Source organism: Coregonus lavaretus (assembly GCF_964263955.1).
Source record: "Coregonus lavaretus genome assembly, chromosome: 36".
Classification (NCBI taxonomy): domain Eukaryota; kingdom Metazoa; phylum Chordata; class Actinopteri; order Salmoniformes; family Salmonidae; genus Coregonus; species Coregonus lavaretus.
The window spans coordinates 24,559,502-24,576,410 of record NC_140023.1 but is presented as its reverse complement, the minus strand read 5'-3'; the positions used below and the strand labels follow the sequence as shown (position 1 = coordinate 24,576,410).

The 16,909-nt window shown below is 39.9% G+C and overlaps 1 protein-coding gene across 1 annotated transcript; it reads left to right on the top strand.

Moving 5' to 3' along the window:
• Positions 1 to 9,884: 9,884 nt before the first annotated feature.
• Positions 9,885 to 11,540, top strand: LOC311110651 (androgen-dependent TFPI-regulating protein; the record flags this gene model as incomplete). Its single annotated transcript, XM_084153191.1, has 6 exons — positions 9,885 to 10,037; positions 10,398 to 10,523; positions 10,675 to 10,776; positions 10,881 to 10,996; positions 11,213 to 11,364; positions 11,480 to 11,540. 6 exons carry the CDS (start codon positions 9,885 to 9,887, stop codon positions 11,509 to 11,511), a joined length of 681 nt encoding a protein of 226 aa, XP_084009317.1. The 3' UTR covers positions 11,512 to 11,540.
• Between the last annotated feature and the right edge of the window lie 5,369 nt (positions 11,541 to 16,909).

Sequence of the window (16,909 nt, the reverse complement as noted above, 5' to 3'; positions counted from 1 at the left end):
TGGAGTTGGTCAACCCTTTACTGCTATAACAGCCTCCACTCTTCTAGGGAGTGTTAGAAATTGCGTAATTCAAATCTGGTATTGGAATAAGAATCAAGAGATCTTCAATCCAAGCTTAATTTATTATATGCAAAATGTATGTATGATAAGTATGAAGGTTCGTATATACGGGTCCACTGAAATACCACGCAGGGCACTCAGTTAACTAGAATAATTGTTTACAGATTCTTTCTCAAATACTCTGACAGAAAGCCTCCACCTCTTCTGTTGGCCAACCAGAGCAAAGGACTGAGTGTGGTCCAGACTCCATTCAGCCAATCCGTTGGCGCAGGGGTTGGTCCCAACTCCTCGGCACTCCATTTGTTGCCAGGCATAGTTGCTATGATAATAACCTGCGGAGTCAGCACCGAAAAGACACCATTCCACTGTACTCCATGTTCAAGGACAGTTTCACAGACTACAAAGAGAGAGTGTTCGTATCTGTAAGAAATACAAGTCTTATCTGTCCTACCCCTAACGTTCCCCACATGAATAACAGCCTGTTATGTGAAACAATCCATATCAGTACAGTGCTCCTCATTAATGCATTCCTTCCAAGCTATTCATCACATACAGATCCAATTATGAGAAAAATAAAACCCAACAGGAGGCTTTCCACTAGATGTTGGAAGATTGCTTCCATTCAGCCACAAGAGCATTAGGGAGGTCAGGCACTGATGTTGGGCGATTAGGCCTGCCTCGCAGCCGGCGTTCCAATTCATCCCAAAGGTGTTTGATGGGGTTGAGGTCAGGGCTCTGTGCAGGCCAGTCAAGTTCTTCCACACTGATCTTGACATACCATTTCTGCATGGAACTCGCTTTGTGCACGGGGGCATTGTCATGCTGAAACAGGAAAGGGCCTTCCCCAAACTGTTACCACAAAGTTGGAAGCACAGAAGAGTCTAGAATGTCATTGTATGCTATAGCGTTAAGATTAAGAACTAAGGGGCCTAGCCCGAACCATGAAAAACAGCCCCAGACCATTATTCCTCCTCCACCAAACTTTACATTTGGCACTATGCATTGGGGCAGGTAGCGTTCTCCTGTCATCTGCTAAACCCAGATTTTTCCGTCGGACTGCCAGATGGTGAAGCGTGATTCATCACTACAGAGAACGCATTTCCGCTGCTCAACAGTCCAATGGCGGTGAGCTTTACACCATTCCAGCCGACGCTTGGCATTGCACATGGTGATCCTAGGCTTGTGTACGGCTGCTCAGCCATGGATACCCATTTCATGAAGCTTCCGACTAACAGTTATTGTGCTGACGTTGCTTCCAGAGGCAGTTTGGAACTCGGTAGTGAATGTTGCAACTGAGGACAGGCTATTTTTATGCGCTACGAGCTTCAACACTCGGCGGTCCCTTTCTGTGAGCTTGTGTGGCCTACCACTTCACGGCTGAGCCATTGTTGATCCTAGACGTTTCCACTTCACAATAACAGCACTTACAGTTGACCAGGGCAGCTCTAGCAGGGCAGACATTTGACGAACTGACTTGTTGGAAAGGTGGCATCCTATGACAGTGCCATGTTGAAAGTCACTGAGCTCTTCAATAAGGCCATTCTACTGCCAGTGTTTGTCTATGGAGATTACATGGCTGTGTGCTCAATTTTATACACCTGTCAGCAACGGGTGTGGCTGAAATAGTCAAATCCACTAATTTGAAGGGGTATCCAGATACGTTTGTATATATAGTGTAGCATTGCATTGTGGATTTTGTAGTCGACTTGAACTGCAACAGATTTCCACAACGATTTTCCATGTTGCTACCAAACTTATTATAACGCCAAAATGAAACATTTGTTCACAAAAAATATTGTTCTCACATTAGTGTTATTTAACAATGTAAATTAAAGGAATGAGTGGTTTTGGGTGGATTATTCCTTTAACCGTTCGGAATGAGTGACTAAACTTAACCCTTAACTTAGAAATTCGACATTTGGAGAAATGGAATGATGCAAGAGCAGCAAAAACACTTCTAAATTTGACGTTTGAAGCCACTTCTAAGTTTGATGTTTGGAGAATGTGGATGAACGTCTAATTCTGCAGAGAGACTGTGAGAGCTAGTTGGCTTTTGAGCTAATCAGCTATAAGAGGTGCCGGAACTCAAGCACTAGTACATTTGAGGAGCTGGTACTCAGCACCGGTGAGCTCATGCCTAAGTCAAGCACTGATAATACCATAGATTAACTAGACAGGATATACAGGACTTCATAAAACAGTAAGGCAAATGTCTTAAAGCATGGCCAGTTGGATAACCATGTGCTTTTTACATTCTGTGAGGGAGAGGAGGAAATCTTTACTTCTAGGATTGGGCTCTTGCACACCCTGAGGTCAAATGAGGAGTAGTACTTGGCTCTTCACTTGGACTGAGGAATGTTTCATTCATAAAGGATACAGGATTAATGGTTCAGTTTGGCTATATCTCTGCTCCAAACTTCAGTTCAGCTGTTGGCTTAAATGCACAATCTTTTTCAGGACTTGCAGGGGAATGAACACAAATCTATTTAGCCAATCAGAGGGCAAGATGGTGTAACGTATTTAACCAATAAGGCCCGAGGGGGTGTGGTATACAGTGGGGAAAAAAAGTATTTAGTCAGCCACCAATTGTGCAAGTTCTCCCACTTAAAAAGATGAGAGAAGCCTGTACTTTTCATCATAGGTACACGTCAACTATGACAGACAAATTGAGATTTTTTTCTCTCCAGAAAATCACATTGTAGGATTTTTAATGAATTTATTTGCAAATTATGGTGGAAAATAAGTATTTGGTCACCTACAAACAAGCAAGATTTCTGGCTCTCACAGACCTGTAACTTCTTATTTAAGAGGCTCCTCTGTCCTCCACTCGTTACCTGTATTAATGGCACCTGTTTGAACTTGTTATCAGTATAAAAGACACCTGTCCACAACCTCAAACAGTCACACTCCAAACTCCACTATGGCCAAGACCAAAGAGCTGTCAAAGGACACCAGAAACAAAATTGTAGACCTGCACCAGGCTGGGAAGACTGAATCTGCAATAGGTAAGCAGCTTGGTTTGAAGAAATCAACTGTGGGAGCAATTATTAGGAAATGGAAGACATACAAGACCACTGATAATCTCCCTCGATCTGGGGCTCCACGCAAGATCTCACCCCGTGGGGTCAAAATGATCACAAGAACGGTGAGCAAAAATCCCAGAACCACACGGGGGGACCTAGTGAATGACCTGCAGAGAGCTGGGACCAAAGTAACAAAGCCTACCATCAGTAACACACTACGCCGCCAGGGACTCAAATCCTGCAGTGCCAGACGTGTCCCCCTGCTTAAGCCAGTACATGTCCAGGCCCGTCTGAAGTTTGCTAGAGTGCATTTGGATGATCCAGAAGAGGATTGGGAGAATGTCATATGGTCAGATGAAACCAAAATATAACTTTTTGGTAAAAACTCAACTCGTCGTGTTTGGAGGACAAAGAATGCTGAGTTGCATCCAAAGAACACCATACCTACTGTGAAGCATGGGGGTGGAAACATCATGCTTTGGGGCTGTTTTTCTGCAAAGGGACCAGGACGACTGATCCGTGTAAAGGAAAGAATGAATGGGGCCATGTATCGTGAGATTTTGAGTGAAAACCTCCTTCCATCAGCAAGGGCATTGAAGATGAAACGTGGCTGGGTCTTTCAGCATGACAATGATCCCAAACACACCGCCCGGGCAACGAAGGAGTGGCTTCGTAAGAAGCATTTCAAGGTCCTGGAGTGGCCTAGCCAGTGTCCAGATCTCAACCCCATAGAAAATCTTTGGAGGGAGTTGAAAGTCCGTGTTGCCCAGCGACAGCCCCAAAACATCACTGCTCTAGAGGAGATCTGCATGGAGGAATGGGCCAAAATACCAGCAACAGTGTGTGAAGACTTACAGAAAACATTTGACCCGTGTCATTGCCAACAAAGGGTATATAACAAAGTATTGAGAAACTTTTGTTATTGACCAAATACTTATTTTCCACCATAACTTGCAAATAAATTCATAAAAAATCCTACAATGTGATTTTCTGGATTTTTTTTCCTCATTTTGTCTGTCATAGTTGACGTGTACCTATGATGAAAATTACAGGCCTCTCTCATCTTTTTAAGTGGGAGAACTTGCACAATTGGTGGCTGACTAAATACTTTTTTCCCCCACTGTATGGCCAATATACCACGGCTAAGGGCTGTTCTTAAGCACGACGCAAGGCTGAGTGCCTGGATACAGCCCTTTGACGTGAAGGACGACTGTATCTTTACCCCCGAGGTGCCTTATTGCTATTATAAACTGGTTACCAACATAATTCGAGCAGTACAAATAAATGTTTTGTCATACCCGTGGTATTCGGTCTGATATACCACAGCTGTCAGCCAATCAGCATTCAGGGCTCGAACCACCCAGTTTATATTAATACTTATTCCTGTGCTCTCAGATCTATCTCCACAACTGCATATGAGGAGGGGTCACAGGGTTAGTGTGTGTCCACCCTTCAATGTAAAACCCATTTCACAAGACTATAACTTTTGCTCTTCCATGGTTTGGCTGTTTCACGGTTTTCCTTTAAAACCTCATTCTGAAGACCAAATCTCTAGAGGTGTTTACTTCAGAAATGGCAGAGGAGCCACCAAAGTTTGTACCTGGACTAGTGTCATACAAAGGGCTAAAGCTCATTAAAAATGTGCATGAGGAAAGTTATCTACAGTGCTCTCAGAAAGTATTCACACCCCTTGACTTTTTCCACATTTTGATGTGTTACAGCCTCAATTTATAATGGACTAAATTGACATTTTGTGTCACTGGCCTACACACAATACCCTATAATGTCAAAGTGGAATTATGTTTTTAGGAATTTTTACAAATTAAAGCTGAAATATGTAATTACTTTGGGTGACCCGGCCAAATTCACAAATAAATGTGAGTTATAGCCCTTTCATTCTCATTGAAAAACAGTCTAAGAAGCTGTAGATTTGTTCTATGTGCGGTATTTCTATGCTTCCCATTCTTAAGTTTTGTTTTACTTTTCATTTTGTACGTCAGCTTCAAACAGCTGAAAATACAATATTTTTGGTTATGGAAAATATACTTCACAGTGGTTTAGATGGTTTTAATGATTCTCTACACTATACTTGCTTGTTTTGTTACATAAACTGAAATTAGGTGAACTATTCCAATTTTAGCAACCAGGAAATGGTGGTGCGATTTCTGCATAGTGCATCTTTAATTAAAAATGAAAAGCTGAAATGTCTTGAGTCAATAAGTATTCAACCCCTTTATTATGGCAAGCCTAAATAAGTTCAGGAATACAAATTTGCTTAACAAGTCACATAATAAGTTGCATGGACTCACTCTGTGTGCAATAATAATGTTTAACATGTTTTTTGATTGACTACCTCATCTCTGTATCCCACACATAAAATTATCGGTAAGATCTCTCAGTCGAGCAGATTCAACCAGAAAGACCAGGGAGGTTTTCCAAAGCCTCGCAAAGACATTGAATAGCCCTTTGAACATGGTGAAGTTATTAATTACACTTTGGATGGTGTATCAGTACACCCAGTCACTACAAAGATACAGGCATCCTTCCTAAATCAGTTGCCGGAGAGGAAGGAAACTGCTCATGGATTTCATGCTGAGGCCAATGGTGACTTTTAAACAGTTACAGATTTTAATAGCTGTGATAGGAGAAAACGGAGGATGCATCAACAGCATTGTAGTTACTCCACAATACTAACCTAAATGACAGAGTGAAAGAAGGAAGCCTGTAAAGAATACAAATATTCCAAAACATGCATCCTGTTTGCAATAAGGCACTAAAGTAAAACTGCACAAAATGTGGCAAAGAAATGAACTTTATGTCCTGAATACGAAGCGTTATGTTTGGGGCAAATCCAACACAACACACCACTCTTCATATTTTCAAGCATGGTGGTGGCTGCATTATGTTATGGGTATGCTTGTCATCGGCAAGGACTAGGGAGTTTTTTAGGATTAAAATAAACTGAACAGAGCTAAGCACATGCAAAATCCTAGAGGAAAACCTGGTTCAGTCTGCTTTCTAACAGGGAGATAAATTCACCTTTCAGTAGGACAATAATCTAAAAAACAAGGCCAAATATACATTGGAGTTGCTTACCAAGACGTCATTGAATGTTCCTGAGTGGCCTTATTACAGTTTTCACTTAAATCGGATTGGAAATCTATGGCAAGACTTGAAAATGGCTGTCTAGCAATGATCAACAACCAACTTGACAGAGCTTGAAGAATAAAAAAAAATAATGTGCAAATATTGTACAATCCAGGTGTGCAACGCTCTTAGAGACTTACCCAGAAAGACTCACAGCTGTAATCACTGCCAAAGGTGGATTCTAATATTGACTCAGGGGTGTGAATACTTATGTAAATGATATATTTCTGTATTTCATTTTCAATAAATTTGCAAACATTTCTAAAAAACATGTTTTCACTTTGTCATTATGGGGAATTGTGTGTAGATGGGTGAGACATTTTTATTTATTTAATCCATTTTGAATTCAGGCTGTAACACAACAAAATAAGTCAAGGGGTATGAATGCTTTCTGAAGGCACTGTAGACGCTCTGAAGGACTTTGATATCGGGGACAGTGACATTTTTGCTCTTATCAAATAAAATAAAATGGTATTTGTCACATGTGCCGAATACAACAGGTGTAGACCTTACCGTGAAATGCTTAGGTAAATCCACCCACTCTCCTAATCCATATATCGGCTATGAACAAAAATATGTTTTTATTGTTTGGATAGGGTATTTTACAAGTGTTAAGATGTGTATTCTGTCAGTTATTTTGCAGGATGATTATTCCCTATTGGAATTGGGCCTTTAGGTATCCTCTCTAAGGCCAGAGGTCACCATAAAACAGTTCTTAGTGGAATCTAGGCCCCTGAGCCATAAAATCAGCCACGGGTGTTCTTAAGCGATTAAGGTGTTTCAAATGTATAGTCTATTCAACCCCAGGGCCTCTGCCTTGATTTACTGGCATGGAAGGGTGAAACCATGAACAGATAAGGCAAGAGTATGTAGGTCAGCCCTCCTCTGGAGGGTGAGAGAAATGCTGCGACCCTCTAAGAGGAACATGTCTGTCTTCCCATATGCTTATGTCTGTCTATGTCTCTTTGTCTGTTAAACCTTTAAATATAGAAGTTGTCTGCCTTATATTTTGCATCTAGCATTTCTCCACACCTTGACCAGGTTTTCGATTCCTAACATTTCCCTCAGTCAAGTATTGAATATCAAGCACAGATTCAACTACAAAGGACAGGGAGCTTTTCGAAAGCCAATGATAGGTAGATCGGTAACAATAACAAATCAGACATTGAATATCTCTTTTAGCAAGGCAAGTTAATAATTATGCTGTGGATGATGTACTAAACCACCTAGACACATCAAAGATACAGTCGTTCTTCTGAACTGAGCTGCAGGACAGGAAGGAAACTGCTCCGGGGTGTCACCATGAGGCCATTGGTGATTTTAAAACACAAACAGAGTTCAATGGCTGTGATGGGAGAAAACTGAGGATGGATCAACAACATTGTAGTGACTCCACAATAATGACCTAATTGACAGAGTGAAAAGAAGAATACAAATATACAGAATACACTGCAAAAAAAAAACACGGCGAAGGAATACACTTTTTAGCCTAAATGCAAAGCCTTATGTTTGGGGCAAGTCCAACACAATAACTGCCTCCTTATTTTCAAGCATGGTTGTGGTTGCATCATGGTATGGGTATACTTGACATCGGGAAAAACTGGGGAGTTTTTCAGGATGAAAATAAATGAGATGGCGCTAAGCACAGGCAAAATCCTAGAGGAAAACCAGCTTCAGTCTGCTTTACACCAGACACTGGGAGAGGAATTCACCTTTCAGCAGGATAATCACCTACAACACAAGGCCACATCTGGAGTTGCTTTCCAAGAAGACAGTGAATGTTCCTGAGTGGCCAAGTTACAGTTTGGACTTAACTCTGCTGGAAAATCTATGGCAAGACTTTGCTTTCAAGCCATGATCCCCAATACCTTGAAAGAGCTTAAAGAAGTTTGAAACGAATAATGGGAAAATATTGCACAATCAAGTTGTGTAAAGCTCTTAGAGACTTACCCAATAAGACTCACAGCTCAGGGGGATGAATACTTATCTAATTAAGGTATATTAGTGTTTTATTTTTCATTAATCTTGAAAAGATGTTAACATTTTTCTTGCACTTTCTCATTACAGAGTATTTTGTGTAGATAGTTGACAAAAAATGACAATTAACTGAATTTTAGTCCCACTTTGTAACACAATAAAATGTGAAGAAATCCAAGGGGGTGAATACTTATGATAGACACTGTAGATAAATTAAATACATTTTTAACACGTTTGATTTTATTAGGATTATAATCAAGTTTAATACCAGAGAAAATTAGTTTGTATTTTGATTTAAAAACATTTTGTGTACTCTTCCTTGTGTAACAGGACCTGAAAGGCATGATTGTCATGGTTTCAACCTTTCTGAAGAAAAGTCTTGATGACAAAACACTAAACATGATTGTTGAAAAGAGTACTTTCAGTAACATACAACAAACCCAAAATGCCAATTTGAACACTGTGGCTCCAGACCTGTTTGACCGCAGCGAGGGATTGATGTTGCTAAAAGGTAACATTTTGTATAAAGTTTTGGGCTATTTCTATCTCACTTATTGATTATAACGATCAGACTATGAGCTCCCCTAGGTGTCGCTATTTCAAAATGTCCCAATTCAAAACAGTTTCTGCGACCTGATTATAGTGTTTTACATTTCAATGAGCTTACTCTCATTCCTTTTGTGGCTTCACAGGAACAATTGGAGACTGGAAAACTCTGTTTACCATCACCCAGAGTGGAAGGTTTGACAGGAGGATGAAAGGTTTCCCTCTGGAGTTCCTTTGGGATGTATGAACTGTGAATTGTAACAGGCATACTGTTGATAAGTATTACAAACATATTAACAGGCCTACTGTTGATAATCATACTACATTTACATTTACATTTACGTCATTTAGCAGACGCTCTTATCCAGAGCGACTTACAAATTGGTACCATAAGACTTTCTATTTACAGAATGCCCTGATATAGTTTGTCCATGAGTGAAGAAAGTGCTTGTACCCAAGGTAGTTAAGCAACAGAAAATAACTTTGTGTGAACTTATTATTTATGTCATATCCAAAGCTCCAAATTGATTAGCTACAGCACTGAGCAAATCTTTTATTTCTGTACTAATTAGAGACGTGCTGTGTATTTGTAATGTAGGCTATTACATGAGACATACTAACAAAGTGTCCTAAACCCATTATGTATCGTAGCAAACACCAGAGACATAACAATAACATACTATGTTTCCATTACTCATGATATTTTTTATGGTCATTGTTCATCCTTTGAAAAAACTGATTTGACATCATTAAACCAATCAGTGTGTTTGAACTCACTGACCAATCACATGCCAGATTGGACTGATTATGAAATAAGAAAACCCAAAACATCACCAGCAACAGTGGGCCCCTTGTCTAGAATGTGCTTTTGTAACCCTTCTATTGCCAAATGCATTAATAAGCCGAAGCTGAAACATAATCTTGTAACAAAGAGCTTTTCTCTGCCAAAACCCCTTCTTTCTCCCAACATTGTGCACTACATCAGATAGGAAAGTAGCTCCTATTTTGTGGTACAGTTTGTGTCAATGCCAGACTCAGAGTTTGCTATTATTTCTGTTAGTGTTTACTAGTATTTCTATTATAGAGATAGATTGACTCTAGATTGATAGATTGATACTATCTTAGTTTATCATGATTGCAAAAGTGAGAATAGTTTACCATATCACAGCTTTCAGCTGGTATGCCTTTATCATTAAGTCCATGGCTGCTAAGGATGGAGAGAAGTTACCACCTGGGATCTTTGAGTATGGTGGACCCTGGAAGTACCTTACTTTCCTCAACCTGGTAAGATTATTTGGCATTTTGATTACAATTGGGGGTTGGATTCTAATGGATTAAAAGGTACTACAGACTGAAGTTACAATAGTAATGTCAAAATGTATTGTGAATGGAATTGATTTGGGATAGTTGGATGAAATGTGTTATACTGCATGGGTTGTGGTTTGATCTGAACAATAAAACCTAACTTCACAGATTTTAATATATCCGGTATAGAGGTTAAACCCTGTCAACCTAGTCAGGAATATCTCTAAGGTCACATGAGGCTGCCTGATTTTTGTTGTATGATTTACTGTATGTTTATATTCATGATACATGATAACAAAATGGGAATAACATTAATATGCTATGTATGCAATATTTAAGTTATTGCAGATGGTGTTCTTTGGGATGGCCGTGGTGAATGATCTTCAGACTGGGAAAAACCCAGCAAAGGGTCTGAACAAGTGGAAAGACCTCATCTTCTCTGTCCTCGCCTTCCCTGTAGGCATGGTGAGAAGGAGTGATTGAAATACTGTGAAATGTTGTGATTTGATATACCACCAACATAGAATCTCCCACATCAAAGGGAGATAGTATATATCATCTTAATGGATTACTGCAACAACAAAAAATATTTACTTTTGTCTCTAAAAAATTTCAGTTTGTGGTGCTGCTTTTCTGGGTGATCTTTGCCTATGACAGGCAGCTTGTCTACCCAGAATCTTTAGATGCCTTCTTTCCTCTCTGGATGAATCATGCTATGGTCAGTACATAAAAATTACAGACCAAATTTGTTTAATGATTGTGAATGTAGAAGTTGGCTGGAAAGTAATTAATGATGAAAATGTATGAAAATGTTATTTGTAGCACACCGTTGTTATGCCTATCTTACTTGGGGAGATCCTGCTTCAACCTCATGTGTACCCAAAGACCAACAATGGCTTAGCTGCCTTAGGAGTTGTGGGCTTGGCTTACTTGGGCTGGTACGTAAAGTTGTTTATGAATCAGATACAAATGTATGTATTGCTGACCATGTGTTTGTAGCACTAATCCACATACATTTGATAATTGAGTTCTAATTCTGATTCAAAACGTATGCTGCTGACCCACTACACATATATTGACAATAAGATACGGACATTGTACTTACTGTATGTTGTTTCACTGCACCTCCATTCTCCATCTCTCTTGTTCTGTAGGGTGATATTTATCTACCTGGCGGTAGGTCTTTGGGTGTATCCTCTCCTCGGGCTCCTTAGCACCTCTGGTGTGTTGGTGTTATTCCTCTTCAACATGACGGTGGTGACAATGATGTATCTGCTAGGACGGACCCTAAACAACTGTATCTGGGGTGAGTGACCTCAGCAGTCTAGAACCATGAAGTAAGAAGCAGAAATACCATGCTAACGTTATAATAACCACTCCCTTTCTCGTTCTCTCTCGCTCTCTCATTGTTATTATTTTAGGAAAAGGCAAGACGGTAACTAAAAGGAAATGAAACTCAGCCCATTTTCCTCTTTCAATCTATTGGGGCCGGATACATTGCTGTCACTCAGATATCCCCAACGAACCTCAAGAAATACTGTATGTGTATGAATAGAAATTCCACACAGGGTCTTATGTCATATGTACTGTCCTCTGACAACATAGTTTCTAACAGACATACTGTAGTTTTTCTTTTTAAAAGAAATGTTATCAGCATCACAATAAGAAAATATAACTCAATGTTGAAAAAATAGTAATCACATTTAGGCTTGATTGGTTTAGTCCTTTTTTACCAGGAAGTTACCACAACATTCTCAAAACAATAGTTTTCTACTTATCAACATGTTCTGACTACAACTTGACCAAATGAAAATATGAGAGTATACAAGGGGTGATAAAATATCTTTTTATACCACTTTTTGTCTTGAGATTGGAATATCATTGTGTTTCCAGAGGCTGTATGAACACTTGTCATAACGTACATATCTGTAAAGTGGAAATCATGAACAGTATGTGAGCTATTATAGTCTCAATACCATGGTTGTGTGTACTTTTACCACAACAGGACATTGGATGTTTGCTTTTATGACCAAACGTAATTAGAAGTCACAAAAAAAAGCATGACATAAATATGATGGAAGTCATCTTCATTTTGTAGATATCATTTCATTATTCAATAATTAATAAATAAAATAAAGGGCAGCACATCACTGCAATGACAACTGTGGGCCCATGAGTGCATCCTTCTTCATTCTCACATTGTCCATTAATGTTTTTTGATATTGGTTGATCTTGCGTAGAAATCAATATTTTCCAGGGTACCAAATGTAAATGTCTTTGTAACTGATTTGTACATTTCTTGGTACTCCCTAAGTGTGCAGGTCCCTGTTGTCCTTGAGGTGTTGAATATAGTTTGGGTCTGCGTCTACCAATCCAACTGACAGGACTTTGGCCAATAAGTGATAGTCTTGCTCATTTAACTGCAAAATAAATGAAAGTCAATTGATGATGCAGTATTAAGGAATACAGTATGAAACAGTTTTGGTATCTAAAGTGTATTATCTGAATATACAGCGCATTTGGAAAGTATTCACACCCCTTGACTTTTTCCACATTTTGTTAGGTTGCAGCCTTATTCTGAAATGGATTAAATTCATTGTTTCCTGATCAATCTACACACAATACCCCATAATGACAATGCAAAAACAGGTTTACATAAGTATTCAGACCCTTTGCTATGAGACTCGAAGTTGAGCTCGGGTGCATCCTGTTTCCATTGATCATCCTTGAGATGTTTCTACAACTTGGAGTCCACCGGTAGTAAATTCAACGGATCGGACATTATTTGGAAAGGCACACACCTATCTATAGTGGCTTGCGAAAGTATTCACCCCCCTTGGAATTTTTCCAATTTTGTTGCCTTACAACCTGGAATTAAAATGGATTTTTTGGGGGTTTGTATTATTTGATTTACACAACATGCCTACCACTTTGAAGATGCAAAATATTTTTTATTGTGAAACAAACAAGAAATAAGACAAAAAAACAGAAAACTTGAGCGTGCATAACTATTCAGTAGAGCCACTTTTTGCCACTTTTTGCAACAATTACAGCTGCAAGTGTCTTGGGGTATGTCTCTATAAGCTTGGTACATCTAGCCACTGGGATTTGTGCCCATTCTTCAAGGTGAAACTGCTCCAGCTCCTTCAAGTTGGATGGGTTCCGCTGGTGTACAGTAATCTTTAAGTCATACCACAGATTCTCAGTTGGATTGAGGTCTGGGCTTTGACTAGGCCATTCCAAGACATTTAACTGTTTCCCCTTAAACAACTAGAGTGTTGCTTTAGCAGTATGCTTAGGGTCATTGTCCTGCTGGAAGGTCAACCTCCGTCCCAGTCTCAAATCTCTGGAAGACTGAAACAGGTTTCCCTCAAGAATTTCCCTGTATTTAGCGCCATCCATCATTCCTTCAATTCTGACCAGTTTCCCAGTCCCTGCCGATGAAAAACATCCCCACAGCATGATGCTGCCACCACCATGCTTCATTGTGGGGATGGTGTTCTCGGGGTGATGAGAGGTGTTGGGTTTGCGCCAGACATAGCGTTTTCCTTGATGGCCAAAAAGCTCAATTTTAGTCTAATCTGACCAGAATACCTTCTTCCATATGTTTGGGGAGACTCCCACAATCCTTTTGGCGAACACCAAATGTGTTTGCTTATTTTGTTCTTTAAGCAATGGCTTTTTTCTGGCCACTCTTCCGTAAAGCCCAGCTCTGTGGAGTGTATGGCTTAAAGTGGTCCTATGGACAGATACTCCAATCTCCGCTTTGGTCTGTTTGTTGCCTCTCTGATTAATGCCCTCCTTGCCTGGTCCGTGAGTTTTGGTGGGCGGCCCTCTCTTGGCAGGTTTGTTGTGGTGCCATATTCTTTCCATTTTTTAATAATGGATTTAATGGTGCTCCGTGGGATGTTCAAAGTTTCAGATATTTTTTTATAACCCAACCCTGATCTGTACTTCTCCACAACTTTGTCCCTAACCTGTTTGGAGAGCTCCTTGGTCTTCATGGTGCCGCTTGCTTGGTGGTGCCCCTTGCTTAGTGGTGTTGCAGACTCTGGGGCCTTTCAGAACAGATGTATATATACGGAGGTCATGTGACAGATCATGTGACACTTATATTGCGCACAGGTGGACTTTATTGAACTAATTATGTGACTTCTGAAGGTAATTGGTTGCACCAGATCTTATTTAGGGGCTTCATATCAAAGGGGGTGAAAACATATGCACGCACCACTTTAAAGTTATACATTTTTTTGAATTCTTTGAAACAAGTTATTTTTTTCATTCCACTTCACCAATTTGGACTATTTTGTGTATGTCCATTACATGAAATCCAAATAAAAATCCATTTAAATTACAGGTTGTAATGCAACAAAATAGGAAAAATGCCAAGGGGGATGAATACTTTTGCAAGGCACTGTATATAAGGTCCCACAGTTGACAGTGCATTTCAGTGCAAAAACCAAGCCATGAATTCATAGGAATTGTCTGGAGAGCTCCGAGACAGGATTGTGTCGAGGCACAGATCTGGGGAAGGGTACCAAAAAATGTCTGCAGCATTGAACGTCCCCAAGAAAACAGTGGCCTCCATCATCATTTTTTTTTTTAGGGGGTAGATAAGCTTTAATATTGCAGATAGATTGTAGCTTCCATCAATGTAATTGTCTGCATCACTTCCAATCCCCCATATATATATGTTTTAAATATGTATATTTATTTATATATATATGCATACACATACACATTCATATAGTGCATTCGGAAAGTATTCAGACACCTTGACTTTTTCCACATTTTGATACGTTACAGCCTTATTCAAAAATGTATTAAATTGTTTTTTTCCCTCATCAATCTACAGACAATATCCCATAATGACAAAGCAAAGACAAGCAAAGAATTGTTTTCTAATAAAAAAAGTAAAAAAACGGAAATATCACAGTAGTATTCAGACTCTTTACTCAGTACTTTGTTGAAGCACCTTTGGACGTGATTACAGCCTCCAGTCTTCTTGGGGATGACGCTGCAAGCTTGGCACACCTATATTTGGGGAGTTTCTCCCATTCTTCTCTGCAGATCCTCTCAAGCTCTGTCAGGTTGGATGGGGAGCGTCGCTGCGCAGCTATTTTCAGGTCTCTCCAGAGATGTTAGATCGGGTTCAAGTCCGGGCTCTGGCTGGGCCACTCAAGGACATTCAGAGGCTTGTCCCGAAGCCACTACTGTTTTGTCTTGGCTGTGTGCTTAGGGTCGTTGTCCTGTTGGAAGTTGAACCTTCGCCCCCGTCTGAGGTCCGGAGCACTCTGGAGCAGGTTTTTATCAATTATCTCTCTGTACTTTATTTAGTTCATCTTTGCCTTGACCCTGACTAGCCTCCCAGTCCCTGCCGCTGAAAAACATCCCCACAGCATGATGCTGCCACCACCAAGCTTCACCATAAGGATGGTGCCAGGTTTCCTCCAGACGTGACACTTGGCATTCAGGCCAAATAGTTCAATCTTGGTTTCATCAGACCAGAGAATCTTGTTTCTCATGGTCTGAGAGTCTTTTTAGTGCCTTTTGGCAAAGAAAGTTATTTGTTTCTGGCCCTTTTGAGCCTGTAATCGAACCCAAAATTGCTGATGCTCCAGATACTCAATTAGTCTCAAGAAGGCCAGTTTTATTGCTTCTTTAATCAGCACAACAGTTTTCAGCTGTGCTAACATAATTGCAAAAGGGTTTTCTAATGATCAATTAGCCTTATAAAATGATAAACTTGGATTAGCAAACACAACGTGCCATTGGAACACAGGACTGATGGTTGCTGATAATGGGCCTCTGTACGCCTATGTAGATATTCCATAAAAAATCAGCCGTTTCCTGCTACAATAGCCATTTACAACATTAACAATGTCTACACTGTATTTCTGATCAATTTGATGTTATTTTAATGGACCAAAAAATTGCTTTTCTTTCGAAAACAAGGACGTTTCTAAGTGACCCCAAACTTTTGAACCGTAGTGTATATATATATGTGTGTGTATGTATATATATATATATGTATGTATATGCGAGAGAAAAAAAACATGGGGGATTGGAAGTGATGCAGGCAATTACATTGATGGAAGTTACAATCTATCTGCAATATTAAAGCTGATCTACCCCCCCCCCCCCCCCCAAAAAAAAAAAAAAATATTCAAATACAAAAAATTAAACACAATAAATAATAAATATATATATATACAGTGAGGGAAAAAAGTATTTGATCCCCTGCTGATTTTGTACGTTTGCCCACTGACAAATAAATGATCAGTCTATAATTTTAATGGTAGGTTTATTTGAACAGTGAGAGACAGAATAACAACAAAAAAATCCAGAAAAACACATGTCAAAAATGTTATAAATTGATTTGCATTTTAATGAGGAAAATAAGTATTTGACCCCCTCTCAATCAGAAAGATTTCTGGCTCCCAGGTGTCTTTTATACAGGTAACGAGCTGAGATTAGGAGCACACACTTAAAGGGACTGCTCCTAATCTCAGCTTGTTACCTGTATAAAAGACACCTGTCCACAGAAGCAATCAATCAATCAGATTCCAAACTCTCCACCATGGCCAAGACCAAAGAGCTCTCCAAGGATGTCAGGGACAAGATTGTAGGCCTACACAAGGCTGGAATGGGCTACAAGACCATCGCCAAGCAGCTTGGTGAGAAGATGACAACAGTTGGTGCGATTATTCGCAAATGGAAGAAACACACAAGACCTGTCAATCTCCCTCGGCCTGGGGCTCCATGCAAGATCTCACCTCGTGGAGTTGCAATGATCATGAGAACGGTGAGGAATCAGCCCAGAACTACACGGGAGGATCTTGTCAATGATC